The sequence below is a fragment of the Myotis lucifugus genome, unplaced genomic scaffold, assembly GCF_000147115.1.
Source record: "Myotis lucifugus unplaced genomic scaffold, Myoluc2.0 scaffold_1025, whole genome shotgun sequence".
NCBI classification, from domain to species: Eukaryota; Metazoa; Chordata; class Mammalia; order Chiroptera; family Vespertilionidae; genus Myotis; species Myotis lucifugus.
Genome location: NW_005872073.1, coordinates 83723 through 108667, shown reverse-complemented (window position 1 = coordinate 108667; position 24945 = coordinate 83723). Strand labels below are relative to the sequence as shown.

Here is a 24945-nt window from a genome sequence, read left to right as displayed (position 1 = left end):
GCAGCACGAAGGGGTGCCATCGCCCATGCTCCTGCGGCCACCAGGCTTCCCTCAGGAGGACCCGGCAGGAAGTTGGATGAAGGGCACAAACCTCGGCCTCCTGCACCCGCCCCCACCCACGGCTAGCACATCCCTGCCTGGGCTCCAGGCACCGGCTCAGCAGCCTCTGCCTCGGGGGCGGAACCTCTGCCTCAGCAGCCTCGGCTCCCCGAAGGGAAGAATTTCATTTTCCCAAAAAGCCTGCCATCTCGACTCAAAAGGGGTTGTTCTGTTAAACCCTCAAGTGCCCTGTCCCTCTTCTTTATACCAATCAAGTCACTAGCTGCATGTTTATGCAAACTCTACACGTCTCTGACCTGCTGTGGGGGACGTGGAACCAGTGTCCCCAGTGGCTGGCAGAGGGCACCGCCTGCATGAAGACAATGGGCCCAGCTGAGAGCACCCCCCCCAGTCGGCATCGCCTGCTCCAGGGACCACCTGGGAACACTGCCCCAAGGACAGGACACCGGGCTCCTGTTTAGTGAATGACAGACAGGGAGGAGGGAGGGGAGGGAGGCTGATATTACAAATATAATCTCGCCAGTGCTACTAAAATCAACAACAGCAAATGCACTTAAATACATACAAAGTTTATTAAAAATAGGCTGGGCTGGAATACAGTAGAATGGAAGCTACAGCAGTTGGATGCGTCCACAGTAGTGCAGTCATGAAAGGCCCAACCCACCTGGAGGGCAGGCCGCCGCCTCGGTCTGAGCCGCAGCCTGTGCAGTGTCCGCATGTCGCTCACGTGCTGGTGGGCCCTGTGCAGTGTCCGCATGTCGCTCACGTGCTGGTGGGCCCTGTGCAGTGTTCGCATGTCGCTCACGTGCTGGTGGGCGCGGGCCTTTCCATGTTAACAGAACAGCAGTTGGTCCACAGCATCTCTTGGGGGACATGTGGGCTTCGCCCTGTGGGGCTGCCAGTGTCTTGAGGTGCCTGGGAGGAGCCTGCTCTCCAGCCGCCTGCACCGTGCGATCCTTCACAGCCACGCAGGCCCCTCCGCTGCCCTCCCCCCGACCAGAGCCCTGGCCGCGTGGACGATTGACACGCGCCCTGGAAAGGCTTACCCTACAGTCTCACCCGTGGGTCCCAGGCCGGAAGCCCCTCCCCCTCCATGAAAGTGTGCGGGTTTCTAACAGACACATCTGTCAGACAGCAACATGGCACAGAAAAGCCTCCCAACCCCACCTCAGGGCTTTGTCCATAGAAAATTTGATCATAATCACAAAGTAATTTACCATTTAACATCACACAACATAAAACAAAATGAGGTCCGCCTCCCCGACATCAGCCACACAGTCACAGCTGAAGAAACGACAGTGGTAACTAATAATTCAACGAATGGAAATTAAATAATCCTACCAGAGTGTACAAAAATAGCTTGAACTGCCACACAAGTCATTCTCAGGACATAAATGAGGGGCCGGTGGCAGAGCCCCCCCTCCCCCCCGCAGCACAGGGCGTCGCTCTCGGCCGAATGTAAAATCCCTGAGCAGCGGCTGCTCCTCCGCCAGGACTCACATCCTGACACCATCCTAACACCGGCTCCTTTTCACCCAACACTGAGCTCTGGGCTCCTCACAGATCCCCTCAGGCATCTGAAATAGTTAACGTTCTAACGCTAACTGCCACCTTCAAAATCACCAGTGGTTTAATAGAACTAATCTGGTATTTATAAAAATAAAATTTCCTAAGCTTAAAGCCTCAAAATGTTCTGTTGAGAAAGTTTTCCCATCAAATAGGTAAGCGGGTCAGGAGGGCTTGCACCTGAGGAGCAGGCGGGGCAGGAGGGAGGCTGGACCTCGACCCGCCCCCTCCGCAGCCGGTGCTCCAGGCAGATCCGCCCGACTGGACTGTCCACAGGGCAGCTGCCCTCTGTAGTGCAAACATCCTCTGGGTAGTTCAAGCTATTCTCTGAGCGGGAGCAGGCTTCTGAGAAGAGAACAGGACTCCGTGCTCCCGGGAGAAGGGGCGCGGCCTCAGCACCTCCTGCCCTTCACCTGCCCCCGGGGGGAGGTCACAGGAGCCCAGTGTTTCCGCTGCACACGTGGCCTCGCTGGTAAACAGCAGTTCCCGGGCTGAGCATCCTGAACCCCAGCCACTGCCTAGCCGGACGCACCAGGGGCCCCACAGAGCCGGCGGGAGGGCGCGGGGAGCAGCGGCGCGCCTCCTCCTTCACTTGGTGTTCAGCTCGTTCTCCAGCTCCGTGAGTCTGCGGGAGGCTTTCACTTTGTGGGACACGTCCTGGCCCTGGGAGAAGAGGCGCTGGCGCTCCCTGAAGGTCAGGTTCTCCGGGGCTCCCGCGCCCCCAGGCACTCCTGCCTCGTGGCTGCAGGGGGCGGCACAAGGTTACTCGTCACCATGGGAACCAGTCACCAAGGAATCAGTCTAACGTCAGGGAACAGTTTAGTGAGAGAGACTTGTTCTCAGTTAAATCCTGCCCTGACTTTCCTAGAATTAGAATCATGAGTAAATTCTAAGTCCACGTAGGAAAAGGGCAAAACACCCTCCTCCTTCCTAAAAACAGCAACTTCCTCCAGTCGCAGCCTCGTCTCGGACCCTCAGCCAGGCCTTCCCCGGGCAGCTCCCCTGAAGGGCGGGCACAGCCCAGCACGCGGCGGCCCCTCCGAGCGGGAAACGGCATGAAGGTGCTCCCTCCCGGCTCCGGTTAGTCTCTGCGGCCAGCGCAGCCTCGTGCCCACAGGGGAGGGAGGGAAACGCATTACCTTTTAGACAGCTTCTCTCTCGGGTCCCAGTGAGCATCATGAGCACCGGCCAGTGTCCCAGAAGATCCCGTGAAAGAGTTTGGTCCTTTTCCGTAAGAGAAAAAGTCAACGTTAAAGCAGTTGCATTATTTCGAAAACTGTGCTCACGGAAAGGACACAGCGCCCACAGAAGAATAAGGCATTTTAGTTGCTAAATGAAGAAAGCGAAAGCGCTTCAAATCAGACAAAAGCTCCATCCATGGCCACTCCCATCTCCTGTGGCCTGAGCCGTCCAATCACTGCTCCCGGTGCTGCCCCAGCCCATTAGGGGCAGAGAAGCCAGCACAGGCCACCGTTGGTAACGATCAAAAGTTCTGATCAGTAAATTCACAGATATCAGGAACCCAGGAGAAGAACCCACAGAAGACTGCCGAGGTGGGGGGCAGCAGAACTTTCCAGACACTCCCAACACCAGGAATTTTCCTGCAAGGTCACCGAGTGCACGTGACCTACAGATTAAGAAGTGATTGCACGACTGAAGTGAATCTTCTCAGGGCAGCTACTGAATCCCCCTCCCCCCCCCCCAAATAAATGGCTGTAATTATTAAACAAAATGTTTTAAACAAATGGGCTACCAAGGTCCCTGGCGTGGACACTAGTCCACAGGCACAAAATCGCCGCCTGTGTGAACACAGCCGACCTGCCCTCTGCGCCCAGGGCTGTGAAGACGCACAGAGAGGATGCAGACAAAAGGCTGAAAGGCATCCGAGTGAGCTCATCTTGCCCAGTGATCTATCATTAAAGTCATAACACGCTGACAGCGGTGCTGACGTCTTTCTATGGGTTGTCACTCAGTAGGGAAGAATCCCACTTAAAAAATCTTCTGCCCGTGACAAGGCCTTAGAATCTGTAGTTTAAATCCAACTCAGTGCTGCCCCAGCCGTGTTCCCCGAATGCGCACCAGCGGCCCTGCTCCTGGCACAGGCAGGACCCCAGGCCAGCGTGTGCCCACGAGGTCTGCTGCCTGCGCCGCGGAGCTCGGAGGAGGTAGGACAATGAGAGGCAGTGACCTGGTCTTGGGCCCTGGCACTCGGCCACTGCTCGGGTCTCTGCTGCGCCCCCACAGGCACACGGCCCAGAGCAGAGAGCCCTGCGTCTGTTAAAACAGCAGAAAGCTAGTGTGTCCCATGGCTGTTAATAAGCAGAACCTTATCTCTAGACACCAAGAGTGGGAAAAGGGCACATGTCCAACCAAACAAGCAATTACTTGAAGAGGCAGAGAATGAAGGCAAGACCAACAGTACTTCACGCCCGAGGAGGGAGGAGGCCTGATTGCTGTGGGGGTGAGAGAGGGGGTTCAGAGTGCGAATCACGGGGGAGACTAGCAGACACTGCGATCGAGGCAGAGGGAGGTCCCCATGCTGAGCCCACCGATCAGCTCGATTCAGACTCCCAGCGACTGGCCGAGACGGACCATACTCCAGCGCGCAGTGTGCAGATGCCAAGGTCCAATCAGCAAGACAGGAGGGAGGCCTGGCAGCTCTGCCCTTTACCTCTAGCCCTGGAGTGGCCGAGATGGTAGAAGCCTGCTGGCTTTGGAGGGGGCGGGGGCTGGCCTGCTCTGAGGGCAGTACTGTTGGCACTGGCCGAGGGCGGCTGGAAGGAGTTGGAGAGAAAGATGCCATCGGAGGCCGGGCGCGGCTTAAGGTGCCCGCGAGACGTCCTGGAGCGGGAGCACTCATCCTGACCTGCGGGGCTCTCCTCCTCCTCCTCCTCCTCGGTGTAGGCAACCAGCTTGGCGGTGTACAGGGAGTCGGGGGACAGGGCCTGCGCCTGCAGGGAGGAGGTGGTGCGCTGTGGTGGGGGGGGTGGCGCACCCGCCGGGGCGGGCAGGGCCGTGGGTTTCGTAGCCCCGCGGCAGCGGAGGCCTGCTCAGGGCCGGCTCCTCGGGCTCCAGCAGCCTGCGATCTGCCTCGTCGTGCAGTCGGCGCCTTTCGGCCTCCAGGCGGCTGTAATACCCTTCTTCCTGTCGCCTCTGCAGGCGGGAACAGAAAAGTGCAAAGGTCAGACAAGGTCAGAGGGGACCACAGCCACCCCACTGGGCCTTGCGGGGCAGGAAAGGCTGGTCAGTCCCAGCCCAGGGCCACACTGACGACGAACGAGAGTGTGAAGGAGGAAGAGCCAGACAGAGACGGTCCATCGGCCCGAGACAGGCTTCCCGAGGCTCACGCACACCTCCATTCCGTCTGGAGTCACTGGACATAAAACTGCCAACAGCACAAACGAAGACGCTCCAGGGACTCCCGGGCCCTGCCTCTTGCTCCATCCCTGTCCCCGTGACTGTCCCACCAGCCTCTTCCCTCTCCTCTGTGCTCTAGGTCTCTGCCCCTCTCCGTTCCTGTTCGGATAGTAACTTACCTGTTACTGCTGCGTTTAAGGACAAACAAAGCCAGACAGAGGCTCCGTGGCTTCCTACACCTACATGCTGGCACTGCCCCGACTCGAGTCCTTCCTCCAGGAGGGCACGCTCCTGCTCACCTCCTTCACTCAGGGACCAGCAGGGCCCCGGGAGCTGCGGCAGCCCTGCTCGTGCCCCCGGTGCCTCTAACAGACACCCTCCAGTTCTCAGTCTACACTCAGGTCTTCAGCCCCGACAGACAGAAAAGTAGAGCAACAGCAACAAGATATTCAGATGTATTTTGACACATACATTTTCTGACATACATCTGCAAAAACTCCAGTTGACAGTGTTAAAATCATTAAAACATTAAAAAAGGTAACAGCACAATTTTGTTAGATTGACAGAAGTCTTAGAACACAAGAAAAAGTAAGTGAGAAAGGCGATGAGAGAACAAACAGAATAACCGGCCTTAACGAGAATGGTCAACGCTACAGAATGGAGCACAGCTTTTTCAATTCACTCAACCAGAGAACGAATTCTGGGGACCTTACTGGCGTCAGGATGAACGTTTTTAGTCCCCATTTCAGTGGTAGTGTCCCCCACTGCCTCCAGACAGACCCCACACCCACACCCACACGTGCACAAGCACGCACACAGCGAGGCACACACACCAGCTGGTCAGAGCCTCGCCTCTGGAGGGAGAAAACTCTAAAAGCCAACGCCAGCCCCGATTTCTCACTCTATCTCTGTCTACACTGAGACATACTAAAGGAAAATCTTTTTTTTCTTATTTTCTACACAAAATAGGTGTCCCGTTGGGGTGTGGAATCAGCTCCAGGGGGAGCTCTGCGGCCGCCCGGGCCTCGGAGAGCAGCGGGCGCTGTGCCAGGCCCCACACGCCTTCCTGCACCAGGAGCAGGTCTGATTACAGGGCCCGCGAAGCCTCTGTTCTACCCAACGTCTTTCTATAACAAAGCAAACCCATCGCTTTGGGACATTCTGTATAAAAAAGTAGGTTATTCAGCTTCTTTCCATGCTGCCACTCAATCACAGAAGCTGAAAGAAAGTGTCTGGCGTGATTGGCAGCAGTGGGAGAGCATGGGCACAGACCCGCCCTCAGCACCCAGAGCCGGGGCCGCCTGGTGCGCGGGCAGGGGTGGCGCGGGCTGGGGCAGCTGGGGCAGGGAGCTGGGCAGCATCACACACACAGACGAGGCCCAGGGTCTCCACCTCTGGAACCTGGGTTCCTTGGAGGGACCTCTGTGACGCCATCGCCCCGGGAAGACACGGGAGCCTCACTGGAAGCTCAGCCCCGGGACCCCGAGCTGTGCAGACACACGGGGAGCAGGCCAGGCTCTGGGAGAGGCCAGGCCTACAGGAGGCAGACCCGCTCACCACCATGATTCTACTGTCAGCTGCAGGAGTCCCCGTTCCTGCCAGCCTCCCTCTCAGCTGTTAGGGTCCTACCAGCTCCTGCAAGTCCTGTCTCGGGTGGGAGGGGAGGGGCTCTATTGATACAGTTCACAGGTCTATCAAAGAAGGGATTTTCAATAAAAACTAGATTTTCCCATCAGAAGTCGTGGCACTGGAGCTCCACCTTCACAGAAGGGAAGCAGCAGAGGCCGGGCTGCCCAGCACGCAGGCCGACGGGGCAGCGCCCAGCCCCCAGCACAGGCCGAACCGCCGTCACTGTAAGTTCCGCTAAAGGATTGCTCGAGTTAAAACCACCACACGTGGAAACCAAGTGATAAGTCAGAGTGTCTAGCAGGTTACACACCAAGGTACATGTTCCTCGTTCCATGGCCTGGAGAAGCCACCTGCTCTGTACCAACTAGAACGGAGTAACCTCAGGAAAGGATCTACTTGGGATACTTAGTGTCCACAGGCTGTCTCGCTGTCCCTGCTGCTCCCACAGCTCCAGCGCGAGGTGAGCCACACTGAGCCACCGGCACCTCCACAAACAGCAGCCCCGTCGGGAGCACAGAGCCCGGGTTCACGGGCAGAGACGCAGAGAGCAAGGAGGCTGGAGACAGCTGAGGAGAGGCAGGGCCGGAGCGGGCCGGGTGGTCCCGTGGAGGCTGGCCAGGCCCTGCTCCGCCCGCACACCTCCGCACGCCCTAGAGGACCATAACCTTTTCTTCAGCGTCACGCCTGCCCCGCTCCTCCTCCTGCCGCAGCCGCTGGTCCTCTTGCCGGGCGCGCTCCTCCGCCTCCCGCAGCCGCATCTCCTCCAGCTGCTGCTGCCGCCGGCGCTCCTCGTCCTGTAACTGACAACACATTCACCTTAGCTTCCTGGGGGCTCCTGGCAGACACACAGCACACACCGCGACACACAGACACACGCACAGAGCAACACGGACACGGGGTCAAAGCAGGGCTGACACACAACTCACACCGAGTGCGACAACTGCAAAGCGGCCGCCGACAGCCGTCCCCACCCCGAGCTATCCTCCCACGATCGTGGCGCCAAGGAGAAGGAACTTCGCTCACACATCCACGCTTCAAACAAGCACGACCTTCTATGAGTCAAGTGACGTTAACCAGCTCATGATGAACAGATGCAGACGTCAGACACCCGGGCATGGCTCTGTGGACACTCAGCCAGCCTCGTCCGTGTTCATTTTAGTTTCCACATGAGTGGAGAGAGAAGCCTGCACCGTGGCAGGTGGCGGATAAACGCCCGCCTCTGTGTGGGGCAGCCCGGGACCCATGAGCAGGGCAGGGTGGCAGTGCACCTGGGGACCAAGTTTCTAGCATCTTCCCGCACTGGCGCTCGGCCACCAGCTCCCTCCGGACCCGTCGTGGGCTCCATGAGCTCCTTCCCTGCCTGGGAGGCTCCCACCCAGGTCACAGAACCGCACGAGACGGTGGGAGGGCCTTCTGCCATCTCGCTTCTGCTGAGGGGACGACCACCAGCTGCAGACCAGCATCCCATTTCCAGGAAACCACCTGCCAGGTTCTGTCTCACACCCATCCCTGTCGCCACCTAATCTCTCCGCGCACATTCCAGTCATTTAACTCCTGAGGGCACCTCAGGACCCAGGACAGACTTCTGTTGGGTTTCAGCTCCTTTACCCTCCTGGTCGCATTTCTCTGCGACTCACTGCAGCTGACACACCTTCTCTACAGGAACCGAAGGAAACACTCATTCACCAGGAGGGCACCACGCACGGCTCCCCTCCCCTCGGGCACTGCAGCGAGCTGAGCCCGAGGCCACTGAACGCCTTCTCTTCATCCCTGTCTCTCTCTCCAGGGGACCCGGCTGGCAGCGCCCACGGCACCCTATTCCCTTCCCTCCCCCCACGGCTTGTGCCCCTCACAGCAGCGAGCTGAGCCCGAGGCCACCTCCCTCAGCCCAACCCCTGCGGGACCCTCACACACGCCCGCAGGTGTGTGCGCAGGTGTGGAGTTAGTTACTATATCAAGTGTTCCCTTCCACTGCGAGTGCATTGTTCTTAAACAAAACCGAGCCCTGGCTCTGGTCGATTCTGTGGGAAGCACACTGTGTCCTGGTGGGAAAGCGACAGGCTCGGCCCCCAGGCTGCTTCCTGTCACACACAATGACCATCTTAGAAAGAGATTAAGGTTCCACCCACCAGAGAGCCCTCTACTTCCTCGTCCGTGCAGTCGAGGGGTGAGCCCGGGGTGTCAGGGTGCGGGTGCTCGGGGAGCTCTGCAGGAGGAATAGGAGCTACGGGGAAAGAATGAAGGGGCCACGAGGAAGAAGAGGGGGGGCCTGCTCCAGGGGCGCACAGGCCTGACGTCACCCGGCGGCGGACGTTCAGAGTGACCAGCACAAATGATGACAAAAAATAAAGCAAGACGCAGCAGATACTGAATATTCTACGGAAAAGTAATTGATGGAAGGATGTAAAATTGCATCAGGGCATCGCAGGTACTTCCGTTACCCAATCACTAGTAAAGCACAGACCAATTTCATGTTGCACGTTCTGGGCCTCATTGAAAACAAATTCTGAGCAAGAACACAGTGCACATCGAGGCAGCCGGTCGGGGCTTGGGAGAGGAGTGTGATGTTAAGGTATCAGGATTACAATCCTCGAAACAACAGTATGAATGCTCCCTCCAACCTAGAAACAGACATCTTCTCCTAAGAACCCTCCCTCTTCTCCACCCGCCTGTGGCTCCGGGCGCTACTGTAGAGGAAGGCGGGATGTCGCCACAATGAGCCCCCGCCCCTCCAAGTCCGCTACGAGGCTTTACACGGTGTTTGTGTTCAAACCCCAGACTGCTTTTTTCCTCAAAGATAGGCAGCTTTACAACTGTCCCCCCCAAACAAAACCCCCTTGTGATAGAAAAAACCACATCATCCCTTAATGTACTTTAAGTCAGAGCTCAGGAAGGACAAGTCCCCTGGGATCAGAGCCACTGGCAGCAAGTCCATTTGGAGGAACACATCTAAACGGCTCGTCATCGCTATGGCGTGAATCAAGACCACCCCGACTGAAAGGAGCCTCAGCCAGGAACTCTGCTGGGTCAAGGCGAGGACACAGCCTGACCCGGTCCGCTCTGCTGGCCGCCCACACGTCTCACAGGACTTCCAGGTCAAAGAAAGAGTGTGTGGAGGTGAGATCCGTGTGTTTATAACTCTATGCCCCAAAAACACATTAACTTGTACCTTTAACTTATACTTCACTTTCTGACATTTTTACTTAAAAGACAGCCTGTTAATGAGCACATTGTCCCTAAGAAACCGCTGTCCTCTGGGCCTCGTTGCTGTGCGTCACCACCAGAGCGCTCGCCTCTGGCACCTGCCTAACCCGGGGCAGCCCGCCCGCAGCCCCGCCGGGCGGAGAGGGGAGGACAAAGCCACTCTCCAGTCCACAGGCACGGAAGGAGGGGGAGCGCCCTCCACAGGCCGGGCGGAGGCCGTAACACCTAAGAAAAGCAGCCTGTTACCTGGGGCTGTGCGACCTGTAGCGTAGCTGCTGCAGCACTCCGCGGCAGAGACAAGCAGAAGGACCCGGGCAGGTGGGGCGGCTCACGGCCCTTTCAAGTTTTTCAGGGCGACTGTTTCATGTTCCACTCATATTAATGTTGTGGTCTGACTCCCACACACACGGTGGGCTTGACATGAACACTGTGTCCTCCTAGCTCCTGGAGGAGGCGCCTGCCTGCCTTCCGCCCTTCGGCTCTGAGCTCTGGGCCAATTCCCACTTCCCAGGTCCCTCCACCTCATCCCCTCTGCAGGGGCAGCTCTCGAGGAGGTTCCCTGCCCGCTCCTGCTTGAAGCCTCTCTATTTAAGTCACCCCTTGCGTGCTGGATGCTCGAGGTGCCCGTTCCCACAGCCGCCCAGGAGGGAGGGTCTCGCTGGGTCGTCCCAGAGGAACCGGCAGAGCCCCGATGTCTCTTAAGGGGGGAGGGGCGTCAGCGAGGGAACCATTCACCTGGCAACAGGACGAAGCTGGGACTGGCCACGAGAGCCCGTCAGCCCCGTGAACGTGTCATCAAGGCACGGTCCCTAGCAGCCGAGTTTACGAGTCTTTGTGGGGCAGAAAGAGCACAACAGGACCCAGAAAACCTGGTGAGAATTTGACTGTGTGTTGGGTGCGTCTCCTCAACACTGGCCTGCCCGTCCTGCCCAGCGCACGGGCTGCCGTGAGGAAGGGGACCTGCCCACGCATGCTCACTGGGTCTCTCACTCCAGCAACCGCCGTCACGTCCTAGTGACCTCTTCACGGGCGACGCCCCACCATTCAACTGAGTTGCTAGCAGTTCAACATCTGAAACCCATTTCTAATGGAACAAGGATGAAATGGATTCCTCTTTGCAAACGTTTTCCATTTGCTCATGTATTTGTGACTAATAATACACAAAATCAATTTATGACTAAAACTGAGAAAAGGTCGAAACCATAAACAGTTACACGAAATGAAAGGAGAAAAGCAAAGAAAAACTAAATGTCAGGACAGTCAAAGGCATGCTCCAGAGTCACGACTACAGGCTGGTCTAGGCCCCAGGACTGCAGCTACTGGGAACACAAACGCCACTGAAGGAAAAGGGAGTCAGGACAGGAAAGGCCCGAGGGAGAGGAACGAGAACATACCAAATCTAGAACAGAGATTGCTGGCACAGCAGTCTGCTGCAGGCGACAGAGGAAAAAGAGAGGAGGGAGAGTTAGGTCAGCGGTCCCACCACCAGCAAGCCTCGCTCTCCTGCCCCTGCTCCCGAGGGCCCGTGGGAAGCGCGGGCTGCGGCTGAGCTCTGGTTTTCAGAAATTAAACACTGCGATTCCTGATTAAGATACACGGTGACTGAAACGGTGAACTTCCCTCAGCTCTCTTATTTGGAGACTAAGGTCTTAATCTCAATATAAAATCAGTCGTAAATATGCAGACGCCTCTAACTAAAACATGAGAAATGTTCCGATACCACAATTCACAGAGGCTCAAAACTGACCGGCCTTCAATAAAAAGTCCATCTTTACAGAAATGTGTAATTATTGACCTGCCTGCCGTGTGTCCACTAGGGACAGGGCCGGCCGAGGGAAACGCCCCGGCAGGCACCATGGAGGCCAGGGTCCTCATGCGAACCGTCTCCAGTGCCTGTCAGCACCGACGGCAGAGTCATTCGGAAGGAGGTTTCTACTGACGAGTTGGAAAATGCCAATAGAACGATGTGATAGGTAACATCTAGGCCTTCATTTCGGAACCGTCAGTGTCGTAAGAGGGACTCCACCTGAACTTTGGGCAAAGTTGTCTGCACATCTGGCGAGGGACCTGCATATTGTAAGTGTGTGGGTGAGCGGGCTAGCTCCGCTCCACGCTGACTTGGCCGGAGGTGGGGGTGGACGTCTCACTAAGCCACGGCTTCAGACCAGCTAGTATGGACAGCACCAAACAAAAGCTGGAATTAGAAACAAAATCCAAAGGACAAAAAGGACAGGCTCTCGGCTGTCTGTTCTCAGAATATGCAGTGTCGGGAGGAAAACCACTCAGCCCCGCTGCCTGAGATGGTCACTGGCCTCTCTGCAAACCGACACCGATCAAGGCCTCTGCTGGTGGTTCTTGCGAGCGGCTAACAAAAACCTTCAAGGTGGCAGTTAGCGATCTAGCCCATGTGACTAACATGCTCTGCTTTTCTTCTCTGTGTGATGCGAGAGCCACACGGGATGTGTGTACCTGGAGGAATGAATGAAGCCCAGCTCTCGGTGCCTGTTCCCTGCCACTGCCATCAGCTGCCTATGAACACCTGCTTCAAGCTGTGACCCCCGAGGAGCCTGCTGCTGGTGAGGGAGCGAAACCGCGCCCAGGTGCACAGCGTGTCCTGCTGCCCGCCCCGTGCTGCCCACCTGTGCACAGGTCTGGCGGCTCTCAGCCACTCGCCCAGAGCCGAGCAGCGAGGCAGGTCTGCGGGCCCACAAAGCCCAGCCGCTCGCTACCTGTCTAGGAATAAGGCCTGCCAACCCCTCGTCAAGTGACTGCTGTTCACTGACTCTCTTCGCTGAAGTGCTGGAGGAGGACAAGTTTGCTTGTTAAACTGCAGTCCCACTGGGCTGGTTTTGTACTATTAGAAGGACATGCCTGAGCACTGGTCCATTGCTAGGGGCCTCGCTAGCGTCCTCCCCGCCCCCGCCCCGCCGCGCCCCTTTACCCGGGCTCTGCGCTCGGCCTCCAGCCGCTGCGTGAGCAGCATGGTGTCCACGTCCTCCTCCTCCTCCTCGTCGTCCTCGTCCTTCTCCTTGGACTCCTGCAGCCGCTTCTGGAACTGCCACTCGAGCAGAAGCTTGCGCAGGCGGTCGCTCTCCTCGGCGCTGCGCTCGGCCTTGCCCTGCAGCTCCTGGATCTCCCGGCTCAGCATGTCCACGATGTGCAGCTGCTGCTGCTTCTCCAGCTTCTCCTTGGCATCGCGCTTCCAGGGGTCGGGGGACAGGCTGTCCCCGGAGGACAGCTCCTCCTTGCTGACGGTGATGTACTGCAAGTCCCTGCGCTCGATCGTGCGGGGCTGCTGCTGGGGCTGCAGCTCCCGAATGACCGTCTCTGGGGGCCTCGGCAGCGTGGCCGGCTTCTCCGGCTTCAGCGGCTGCACAGTCACAGGAGAGAAGGGAGCTGGGTTCAGCGACTGCGTGCGCATCTGGCCCAGCTTCCTCTCCTGCTCCCGGCGCTTCCGCTCCCGCTCCTCCTCCAGCCGTGCCTTCTCCTTCTCATACCAGCGCTGGTGCTCCTCCCTCTTCTTCCGCTCTGCAGCGGCCACCTGTGCAGACTGAGGTCCCAGCTGGCTGGCAGGGGGCGGTGGGAGAGGCAAATCCATCGGGATCCCGTCAAATTCGCTGGCATAGTGCATGGGAGGCGGAGGTGGCGGTGGGGGCAGGTCCGTGCGGCCGGGCTGGGGGACAGCTGCTGGAGCAGGTTGCCCAGTGGCAGGGGTCTTCCAGCGCCCAGGGCCACTTTTGGTCAGGGTGGATGCAGGCGTGCCCGGCTTGGACGCGTGGTCCAGGTGCTCCTGGCTGGACGCGCTGGAGCCCACCGAGGAGCTCTGGTTTATCCACAGGTCGCTGTCAGACTTGCGGTCCATCACCGCCTCCACTCGGTGGTGCTCCAGGTGATAAGCTTTATCTTCCCGAAGTTCCTCTTGGGAACGGGCCACACGCTGGAAAAAGAGAAAGGAAAACTGTCAGGTTCCAGCCATTTATCAGAAGAAATTACTGGACATTCATCAACTTTCTGTCTCAGGGAGATGCTACCGGACCGGTGAGCGCGCAGGGCGCGGCTGAGCCTGCCCGTGCCAGTGGCCGCCACAGTGGCAGGGCATTCCTGGGAGACGCTCACCCGGTGCACAGCAGCAAGAGCGCTGTCTTCTCTGCATCGCTGGCGGAAAAGTGAGAGGCACAAACACTAGGCCCTCAGTCTGGTGGCCGTCCTCCCCCCCAGCCCACGGCACCCCCCTCCTGGAGGTCAGCCAGGACCCGACTGCAGGGATGAAGGTGTTCAGCTTGATTGTGGGAACAGCAACAGACAGTCCTCCTCTGCAGTAAAACTCCCATTGCTACTGGGAGGGTCAGGTCCCACATGTCCTCGCATGGCTTCTGAGTCCCAGCACTGACCCCTGACAAGCAGCCCTGACGGCGAACGCAGGAGCGAGCACTGGAGGCGGGGCCGCCCCTGCACAGCACCGCCCCTGGGGGTCCGCAGAGCTCACACCGCACGGCGGAGGCCGGTCTGAGGTCAGGCCTAAAGCAGCTTAATCCAGTGAAATGCCTCCCGCCTTGTCAGTGAGGAGAAATTGAAGTTGCAAACCCGGGAAATAAATGTTTCCTTTCCTTAAAAAACAACCCAACAAAATAAGAACTATCTTTTAAAAAAGCAGAAAAATAAGAAGTCACTTGAAATAAAAGCCTGACAGAAAAATGGAACACTGACACCAGCTCGGAAACAGTTTCTTGATAAGTGGGCGGGCACCTCTGAGCCACACCGTGGCCTCACCCCCGTGGCCTCTCTGTGCTGCATCTCGCGGCTCCGAGTCACGGCTTTGCTGCTTAGACGCCCTCAGCCCCGTGCGCCTCCCCCTCCCCTTCCTCCCCGCAGGCCCACCGGGACTCTGCGTCCCTCCAATACCCACCAAGAAGTACTCGAGACCTGCCCTCCCGTCTCCTGCCCTCCTCTCTGATCATCACCCACGTGTGAGCACACGGCAGCTGTACATGTGAGGCTCCACCATGCCCCCCCGCACCACGGGAATGTGGGGGCCACCTCACGCACCCCACGCAGGTCTCCCCACGGGCTGACAAGAGGCTCGAGGAAACGGCCTAGAACTACCTCTAGTTCGAGAGAACCTTGGAGAGGCCTCGTCTCAGCCACTCCCAGGGCCCAGGCTGAGGGGCGGGGGGAGGACAGGCTGCTGGGGGCACCGGCCCACCTGGGAGAAAGGTGGGATGGACCCGGGGACGCAACGAAGCCTGTGAACAGCGTGACCGGTGCTGGGACCATGCTCTGCCCTCAGAAACGGGCCCCCTCACCTTCCTCACACCATCGCCTGTGACAAACCCTCCCTCCGCCTCCTCGTTCTTCTCAGCTCAGCTCAGAGCCCATCTCGGCTCTCAGTAACCCTGACCACGGACCCAAGACAGACGCCGTCGAATCCACTGCCCGAGACACACGGTGTCACAGAGCCAGGACGGCACACGAATGAACCGCTGACACTCGGTGGCACACCAAAACACACTTTCTGCCAACCTGACAGGAAAGACCTATGATTCTGATTCCTTCACACCGGAAGGCTAGTATGTTGGCTGTTGGAAGGAGGTCAGGGCCCTGACTAAATCGTCAGGCACCGCACTTTTTGCAAACTCGTGTGGCTCGCCTGTTGAAAACGCTGGCCTGGGCCGCACCGGTTTTTGAGAATGCACTGCATTTCTCCTCCCAGTCATCTCCCAACGCAACACTGTCTTTCTAAAAAGAAAACCACACCTGAGCACGTTCCCTCACTGAACCACGAGACTGACCGCCCGTTCTCTAACCTGGACAGAACCCGAGCTCCTGCGCTTGTCGCCTGCGACCTCCCCTGTGGCTCCAGCTGCCTTTGCCCTCCCCCCGCTTCGGGCTCCTGCACCCCGACACCGGCAGTCCCCGCGCCACTCCAGCTCCGGCCTCTCCCCGAGCAGCCTCGGTCCAGGCGGCCGTCACGCCCCGGGGGGTGCGGGTCTGGTCACTCCGACTGAGACAGCTGGTGCCTTGGGGACTGGCTCCCCAGGAGCACGGCCCCTGCACTGACTCCGTCTCAGCTTCCCGGCAGGGGCCACGGTGACCTGGGCATCCCAGTGCTCGGGCAGCTTCCCACGTCAACCAAGCCCCGCCTGCCCCGCGCTCTCACCCCTCACTCCTAGATGCCACACCAGCCCGGCCAACAGGAGACCACTCCACGTGACGACCTCCACGAACCCAACAGCAAGAGAACAAAGAATCCCTTGCTGGCTCCGCGTCCTGCCCCGCCCGTCCCCTTTCCTCCACCGGCCACATGGCCAGGAGGAAACAGATGCTGCCGGCAGGGCTGCCGGACAGAAAGGCCCCCGGTCTCAGTGGTGTCTTTACGAGGTGGGCAGCGTGACCTGTGCTGGGAGTGGGTCCGTGCGGGGTCGATGAGGGGAGCCGGTGTGAACCCCTCCCCGCTAACCTGCACCGCGAGGCTGGGGTGACTGCCGTCCGTGTGCACGAGCGGCTCCTCCTCGTAAGGGGGCCACTGGCTGTGAGGAGGAGGAGGTGGGGGAGCGGCCCGGTCCTGGGACTTGGAGGCGGGGAAGGTGAAGTACTCCCTGGTGTACGTCTGCGTGGGGATGGGGTAGGCCTCGGGCCGAGGCGGGGGCGTCTGCTCCTGCAAAACGTGAACAAGGACGAGAGGTGAGCTGCACAATCTGCACCGTGGACGCATTTAACTCCCAGTAATGACACGATATAGTGTCCACACTAGACAACTGTTCGCGATGAGAAGATTTAACTCCCAGTAATGACACGATATAGTGTCCACACTAGACAACTGTTCGCGATGAGGTGATGAGAAGGTGTGGATGCATGTAATGACACGATATAGTGTCCACACTAGACAACTGTTCGCGATGAGGTGGTGTGGACGCATGTAACTCCCAGTAATGGCACGATATAGTGTCCACACTAGACAACTGTTCGAGATGAGAAGGTGTGGACGCAGTTAACTCCCAGTAATGACATGATATAGTGTCCACACTAGACAACTGTTCGCGATGAGAAGGTGTGGACGCATTTAACTCCCAGTAATGACATGATATAGTGTCCATACTAGACAACTGTTCGAGATGAGAAGGGTGTGGACGCATGTAACTCCCAGTAATGGCACGATATAGTGTCCACACTAGACAACTGTTCGAGATGAGAAGGTGTGGACGCAGTTAACTCCCAGTAATGACATGATATAGTGTCCACACTAGACAACTGTTCGCGATGAGAAGGTGTGGACGCATTTAACTCCCAGTAATGACATGATATAGTGTCCATACTGGACAACTGTTCGCGATGAGAAGGTGTGGACGCAGTTAACTCCCAGTAATGGCACAATATAGTGTCCACACTAGACAACTGTTCGCGATGAGAAGGTGTGGTCCTACACTGGCTGAGCACTGGGAACCCCTATGAATTCACACTGAACATAAGAAAGGAGTCCTAGGAGCTAGAGCACGCTGGTGGGGTCAGTCCTAGCTCAGGGCGGCTCTGAGGGAGGCCAGGAGCGAGAGGGGTGAGGAGGCTGGGCTCTGACCTCCGCGCAGAGGTTTCCCGTGGAGACGGACGTTATCTTCGCTGCCGTTCCAGGGGCGTAGGCGCCTTTCCCTCCAGGACTCGGAGGCTGATCTGCGGGGAGAGTCGGACAGAAAGGTACGAGCACATAAACAAGATGCTGCCTAGCAAGAGCTCCTGAGGACAGCCCCGTGGCCGCACCTTCAAGGGGCCTGCACAGAGCTGAGCCAGGCCCGTGAGGGACTCCTGCCCCCTGACCAGTCAGAGCCAGAGCCACAGCCGCCCACAGACAGGACTGGCACGTGGTCTGACGCGGCTTCTTTTCTTGTGAACCCGTGACAGGTGCGAGCCACCTGGAGAGGTGTCAGTGTGCCTGCCTAACGCAGCACCTGAACCAGAAGCTCCCACTTAGTGGTCATTTCATTTCAACAGCGAAGGGAGCAGAGCCGCCTCCGACGGGACCCGAGTGGGCCTGGCGAGGGCAGGCGTGGACCGGGAGGGCCGGTGATCTTACTTGCCACGTTGGGGCTGGAGCGGTGGTCGGCTCTGTTCTTCAGCAGCCGGTCGTCGCCGGGCAGCTTCTTTGGCTCACTGTACTCTGCCCACGGCAGCGGAGGGCTCTCGGGAGAGCCGTTGGGAGCGGAATTGCTGTAGAGCTCGAAGCCTTCGCTCTTTGGTCGGGGTTTTCCTGAGCCTCGGCGATCTGACACTGAAAGCAAAACGTGCCCACAGGGCATCCTCTGCTCAGGTGGCACTTTCAATACCCGTTTTTTAAAAGAAAGATGAATATACAAATATTCAAAACTCCACAAGTAAAACTTGTCTTTGCAGAAGAAATAAGATGGTTTTTATATAAGGGTAAAATCTTTCTAGAGAACCTCTGATTTTCAAATAAAGTAACACTTAACGTTAATGAGAAAAGGTACGCTATTAACCCTTTGCACTCCGCTGTCCCCTCTCAGGGGACATCGGAATTCTAGCATATCACTCGGATGTCCCCTCTCAGGGGACATTGCAGTTTATTAATGATTACGGGGAATTGAGTTATTTCAACGCAATTTTTTGAGACATGCATGTTTCCCTGAAGTTTTATCTTGAAATGGCACAAGAAATTAAATCAAAATATCGTAAAATTACTAAGATATATACAAGAAATGTCAGCGGGTTTTGTGTCGGATTAAACAATAAACTACATATTCCCGATGTGGGACAAAGAAAACGGGACTGCATTGTGTGTTCTAACAGGAAAACACCTGGTGGCAGGCGTCAAACCACTTATTACTGTCAAACATGCACTAAGCAGCCTGCAATGCATATTGGGGAGTGTTACAAAACTTATCATACTGTACAAAATTATAAACAATAAAATATTGTTTTTTTTGCAAATATACATTCCTCGATGTCACCCAATTCATATAAGTCCAATATCATTATAATACGTTACTTGGTTCCAAAATTATACTAAATAATACGAGGGTCTGTAAATGCACGTTTCCGCCGCAAAGTAGCGTCGAGTAGCTGGTAGCCAATGTCCAGAATGGTTCGGAGTGCAAAGGGTTAAGCTTATTTTCTCATAAACTTGCCTGTTGTAAGTAATGAAACTAAAGTAACAAAATCTGTTTTAAAGTAACTTTTTAAAAAACAAAAATAAATGCACTCCCCCCACTTTTTAAAACATTGATTCTCCTAGCCACCCAGGAAGGACATCGTCAGACACCCTTCGATGAGACTTTCCATCTTCATTTTCAGTTTTGCCAGCTTCTTGCTTGTGACCTGATTTATTGCCTACTTTTCAGCTTCCCCTCTTTGATTTCTAACTCTGCCTGCTTTGCTTCTGTGAAATGACGGTAAACTGAGAAAGCAGACACCCAAGATGTTCAGTATCATGTGATGAAAGGAGTAAACAACATGCTGAGGCAAGGTGTCTAGTCCAGTCATGGTTTTCAGACTCTTTTGTTCCAGTGGAACAGCAGGTCCAGACGCGGCCGCCGAGGAGAGCCCCAGCCCGGCCAGGCGTGCGGCCACGTGGTGAGCACGGGGGGTCTGACTCAGGTGTAAAGCTCACAGTAACTTAACGCATAATGTGAGTCAATTGTTTGTTCCTGTAATTTCTGAACTAACTCCTTTTATAAAGACCTAAACTTATACTTTTATTCTGAGATGCTTGATGTAGCTACAAAACCATGGTTTCCACCAACCAATTACTTATTCAGATACCTGAGCTTTTCTACACCTGACAACACGTGTCCTGTGTCGGCACGCAGCACGGGAGTCGCCGCCCACGCACAGGCACTCCTGAGGGGAGGTCTGCCTGCTCTCTGAGACCACAGCCTGCGTCTGCCAGCAGAACTGAGCCCCGCCCATCGCTCACACTGACGGGGCCTCCCAGCGGGGCCTGGGAGGGTGGCAGGGCTCAGAGGGGATGGAGCCCGACGAGCTACACTGTGGCTCGCAGGTCCACGTCGGAATCCTGGCTCCCGCAAGGCCCATCCCGGCCTCCTTCTCTCTAAAACTGGACACTGGACGGAAGAACAGGTCCTGCTCCTAAGGCGCTTGGCCCGTGGGAAGCTGCCAGCAAGCCTGCTATTGGCCGTCGTCCACAGGAGACACACCCCACCCTCCCCGGCAGTGCTTACGCCTCTGCATCATGGGGGACGGCTGGTTGAGCAGGGTAGCGAGGCCGTGATAGATGGCTCCTTGCTTCGCCACCTCCAGTGTCACCACGGAGCTTGTCCTTGTCATGAGCTCTGCTGCCCTGGGGAGAGAGCGCCCGAGGTCAGGAGGAGGCCGCTGCGCTGTCCCCAGGTGCCTGGGACCAGGTGCCCGCAGCCCCCGCCGCCGCTGCTGCGCAGGGAGTGTCCTGACCCTCCCCCTTTGCAAAGGACCTGCACACCCCGCCTCCTCTTTCCCAGGAGGGAGGCAGGAGCAGAGAGGTCTTAGGGAGTGTCACGAATCTTTCTTAAACTTCAAAAAAACTGCTCCACACTAAAGTACGTATTTCTATTTTGCTCACACATGAAATGTCATGTATATAAGAGTTTTACACTTAAACAGGTGAGGGTAAGGACACACTTTTTAGCATTATTTTGTGCCTTCCAATCCCAAGTTTAATGTGAACTATCCCTACAAATGCTAACATTAAGCTTAAAGCAAACACACAGATGATACCTTTCTTGAGAGAGTCCTACCAGACTCCGCCCGTCCACGCTGAGGAGCTGGTCCCCCGCGGCCAGCCGCCCGTCCTGTGCGCCGAGGCACCGTGTCGAGAGGGACAGCCAAGGCCGAGGGAGGAAGGGAAGTCAGTGGTAAGTGCACTTGCTATTTGTCGGTTCTCAACAGAGTGTTTAATGTTTATCGTGTTAAATATGACACACGGACGTTCACATCTTTAAAAGGTGTACTGACCACGTCCGCAGCGCCTCCTTTCACAACGGACTTGACGTAGATTCCAAGTTTATCTTGACCAGCACCCTGAGCAGAAACAAGGGAAGAAACATTGCACTGAAAACAGGAAGAAGGCAATGCCCCGCGAAGCAGAGCAAACACAAAGCATGCGCACAGCTACTCCCAAAGTCCTGGTTCTGGCTTCCCCGTGACAATTAGAACCATAAACTATATTAATAAAATTAATGTTCTACTTGGTAACTATAAAGAAACCAATAGGAAATGTACCTATTTTATGTTTCCAAATGAAGAAAAGTGACTCCTAAAAATCCAGTCAATTATGACTAAATCAGCTGGCAGGAGACTAGACTAGACTGAACCACAGGTAGAGGCTGGTTACGGACAGCCCCAGGGCACGGGAGCTAACCCCCTCAGGGCATGCACGGTGGGCCATTTCATACAAGAGCGACTGCCTCCCATCCTGACCCAGGTCCCTACACCTTTAAAGTTTAAACAAGACAAGCTTCTCATGGCCACGCAGGGGGCCTGGGAAGGGCCGTACAGAACACACTGTGGTGGCTCCGTCGAGGGCAGGTGCTGGCTGTGAGGAACACCGCCTGGAACAGGGCCTGCCCCGGAACAGGGCCAGCGTGAGACGCAGACGCATGCAGCTGCTTCCAGGACCACTGCGGTCCTGCTCGGGCGGCACAACGGCAAGTGAAGCAGCTCGATGACTCCCGGAGCCACAGGGAGCGGCTCCCGCGCGGGACGGCCCGCACATTTCCCAGCCACCCCCACCCCCGGGAAAGACTCTGTCATGACAGCAAACAGGACGGCATCACCGAAAGTCATAAAGACAGATTCCAACAAATGAGGTTGCTGAAACCATCTTCCTACGATGCTCCAACGACATGATTTCCCGTGAGGTCGCCGTGCCGGTTTGGAGCGTGACCAGCCAGCGTGACTGAGGGCCTCCTGCTCTCCTCGGGGCGCCAGCACGCAGCCCCTGCTGTGTGAGCCGCACACGTCCAGGATACGGGGCTCCGCGAAGCAGTGTGACCGTCTCCCGAGCACAGCCTTCGGCGTGGGGACGCGGTGCTCCGCGGTCACTGTGTGCAGTGGCTGGGGCTGAGTCTATACAAGTTCCTGTGAGCTCCAATCAAGTGCTCCCTCTGCAGCTCCGACCCCAGGGTTTGCGTCTGCTCACCGCCAACACCCGTCTGTCTAGACGCTGACAACTCCCCGCCTCCCTGCAGACCTGCCCAGTCCGGGACACCAGCTGCCACTAGACGCCCTCCCAGTCACGCCCCACTCCCAACAGCATGATAACCAAGTGCAACCTGTGGTCCCCGCCATAAAATTAAAAACAAAAAGCAAAATACAAAAAAAATTCATTCTGATACTTGGCAAACTTGTACTATTTTGTAAATTTGAAGTTTCACCATAAAAAGTACGTGCTAGTAGCAGGCACTTAGTAAATGGCACCTTTCTCAACAGCAGGTCACTGAGCAAAAGAGCAACAGACAACGTGTCACCTCCCTCCGCCTGTGCCAAGACGGTGTCCTCCATCGAGGGCCTAAGACACACGACAGGAAGTCCCTTCTCCAGCACCCTCCTGCTCCCATGCGTTAACGTGGGTATGCCTGCATCTATAATCTAATTAAATTATTTTAAGCAGCACATCCTGTGCTTCCATGGGATCTGTGATTAACTGCTAATGCCGCAGCTCAGCGGTTACACGACCGCCTCCTCCCTCCCGCTCTGCACTAAAGGCCCCTCTGCCCCAGCTCCGCCCGCACCGAAGGACGAGGACACAGCGCCCGGCTCAGGCGCTCCCGTCTCAGAGGCGCTTCCTCCACGCTGTCCAACAGGAATTCTGGTCGGGGCACTGACAACACCCCCTTCTCTTTCTCTGCAAATACCACAGGGCACCTCTTCATAGCAAGTCCCCGGGGCCGGATTTTTAAAAAGGTTCTAGAAGCACCCTTTTCTCTTCTGCTCCCTATTTGACCAACATCAAAGCAATGCTTCCTGAACTTCAGAACACGTAGGCCGTCCAGCGCCCCCACCCGCAGCTTTGCTTCCTGCAGTTTCCGGCCCGTATTCAACCAGGCTCAAAACACCACATGGAAAGCCCCAGAACTCGACGATGCAGAGGTTTAAACGTGCCCCGTTCTGAGCAGCACAAGGAAACCTCGAGCTGCCTGCTCCGCCCACCTGGGACGGGACTCATCTCTGCGGCCAGGTCTCCACGCCACCCGCCGCCCATTTCGCAGCTGCCCATTACCACGCTGGTTCTAAGAGAGAGACCACGTTCACGTGCCTTTCATGACAATATATTGCTCTATTTTACTACTAGTGATGTTGTTAATCTCTTCCTGTGCCTAAATAAACCCAACTTCATCACAGGTATGTGTGCAGGAACTACACAGCCCGGAGAGTCTGGCACTGTGCTCGGCCGGGTTCCCCAGGGGCCCTGGAATGTGCCTTTGAGCAGGCAGGAGCGACCGCACAGGTGTGTAGTGAATGGGCACTTACCTGCTCTCCGCACAGCACTGTCCTTGTAATTTAGGTAAAAACAATAAGCAAGCTCTCCGCCACTCCCTATTTCTGATATACTTTATAAGATTACTACTAATAAAGAAGAAAATCTCATTCACTTGGACAAACTATAATAACAGAGCTCTTTCTTTTCGCATAATACAGCATGTCCCCCCCAAAATGTATACACACTCTAACAGGTGGTAGCCTGATTTTGAAAATGAAATGTATTTTGATAAACACTTCCTTTATAATTAATTATTCAGAGTGTTGTATCCATTTTTGGGGCGACCCTAGAGCATGGTGTAAGGAAATGAGAACACCACCCTCATACACTGCTGGCCTGCACACATGCGTGTGCTGCCTGTAGCTGGCTCTCGCCCACCAGCTCCCTCAGGAAGAGGTCTGCGCCCCACACACCGCCAGCCGTGGCTGCCCGGGATTATGACCTTCCCTTGCAGCCGCTTCTCTCAGATCAGGAACCTCACACCTGAGGGTAAGTATGAGGCTCGATTGTTTCATAACCACTCTACGCTTTAGACAACTTAATGTATCATCTTAAACTGAGCAGGATCCGTATTTCAATAACCTAAAATCCTGTAACATTTCTGAGCAGGAAACTTGTCACACTACATGCATGTGGAACTTAAGAAGCCAAGTTCAACATTCAGGTAAAACTGACCGTGACCCAGACAGCTGACAGTACACATTTCAGAAAGTTCTGGCAAAATGTGGCCCCTCCCCTCCCGATGGAGCGGCTGGTCTGCGGAATGCGTTCCCGGGGCACCCTCCCAGCACGCTGCCGCCACCGCCCCGCTGCCCCCGCACTGGCAGCCACGCTCCCCAACACCACGCGTGATCCAGACCAGGCTTCGTGTCCCCACGCGTGCCTGTGTCCATGTTTTCTTTCTGATGTCATGGGTCTGCCAGATGCTCTCATCACCGATTCCCAGGCTCACCTGCCACCGCCACCTGCCCACCCACTTACCTTTCCCCGTCAGACAAGCGCTCCTTTGTCCCCGGCACTCGTCCTGCCCTGCTCTCCACGGCCTGTACAGAGGCTCCTCCCAGCAGCTCCCGGAGCCCCTGCCCTATGGGTTTACCAGAAGGTGCTCCCGTCCCTACTTGGCACACAAGCCCTTGTTATGAGGAAGCCCAGAACTGTGTGGGATGCATTCGTCGGTCAGGAAGCAGCTGCTATATTCATTAAGTGTGCTGGTAGCATAACACTGATAACACTGTCAAAAGTTAGCTTAAAAAGTTAGAAATTCTAGCCCGGCTGGTGTGGCTCAGTGGTTGAGTGTCGACCTATGAACCAGAAGGTCATGGTCTGATTTTTGGTCAGGGCACATGCCCAGGTTGTGGGCTCGATCCCCAGTGTGGGGCGTGCAGGAGGCAGCCGATCCGTGATTCTCTCTCATCATTGATGTTTCTCTCTCTTTCCCTTCCTCTCTAAAATCAATAAAAAAATTTCTTTTAAAGAAAGAAAATTTATTGAAGTAATTCTATTAGTTCCTACTTACATATACACACAATTAAATTTCATTTTATGGTAATCCTACTCCTCTTCTAATTAAGAAAGGAAAACAGGGCCAGAAGCTACAACATTTTGCCGCTACATGTCAACGTATCATCTGCCACGAACAAAAGGGGCCG

General features: G+C 56.2%; 1 protein-coding gene across 1 annotated transcript in view; it reads right to left on the bottom strand.

The window, feature by feature from the left end:
- Nucleotides 1-608: 608 nt before the first annotated feature.
- The window catches only part of AFDN (afadin, adherens junction formation factor), a 95658-nt gene continuing 71321 nt past the window's right edge, over nt 609-24945 (bottom strand). Inside the window, 12 exon segments of the mRNA XM_014449110.2 lie at nt 609-2368; nt 2766-2850; nt 4493-4647; nt 4649-4779; nt 7278-7406; nt 12758-13753; nt 16274-16471; nt 17387-17478; nt 17879-18073; nt 20001-20119; nt 20533-20606; nt 20770-20835. Coding sequence (XP_014304596.2) covers nt 2215-2368; nt 2766-2850; nt 4493-4647; nt 4649-4779; nt 7278-7406; nt 12758-13753; nt 16274-16471; nt 17387-17478; nt 17879-18073; nt 20001-20119; nt 20533-20606; nt 20770-20835 — 2394 coding nt within the window. The 3' untranslated portion in view covers nt 609-2214.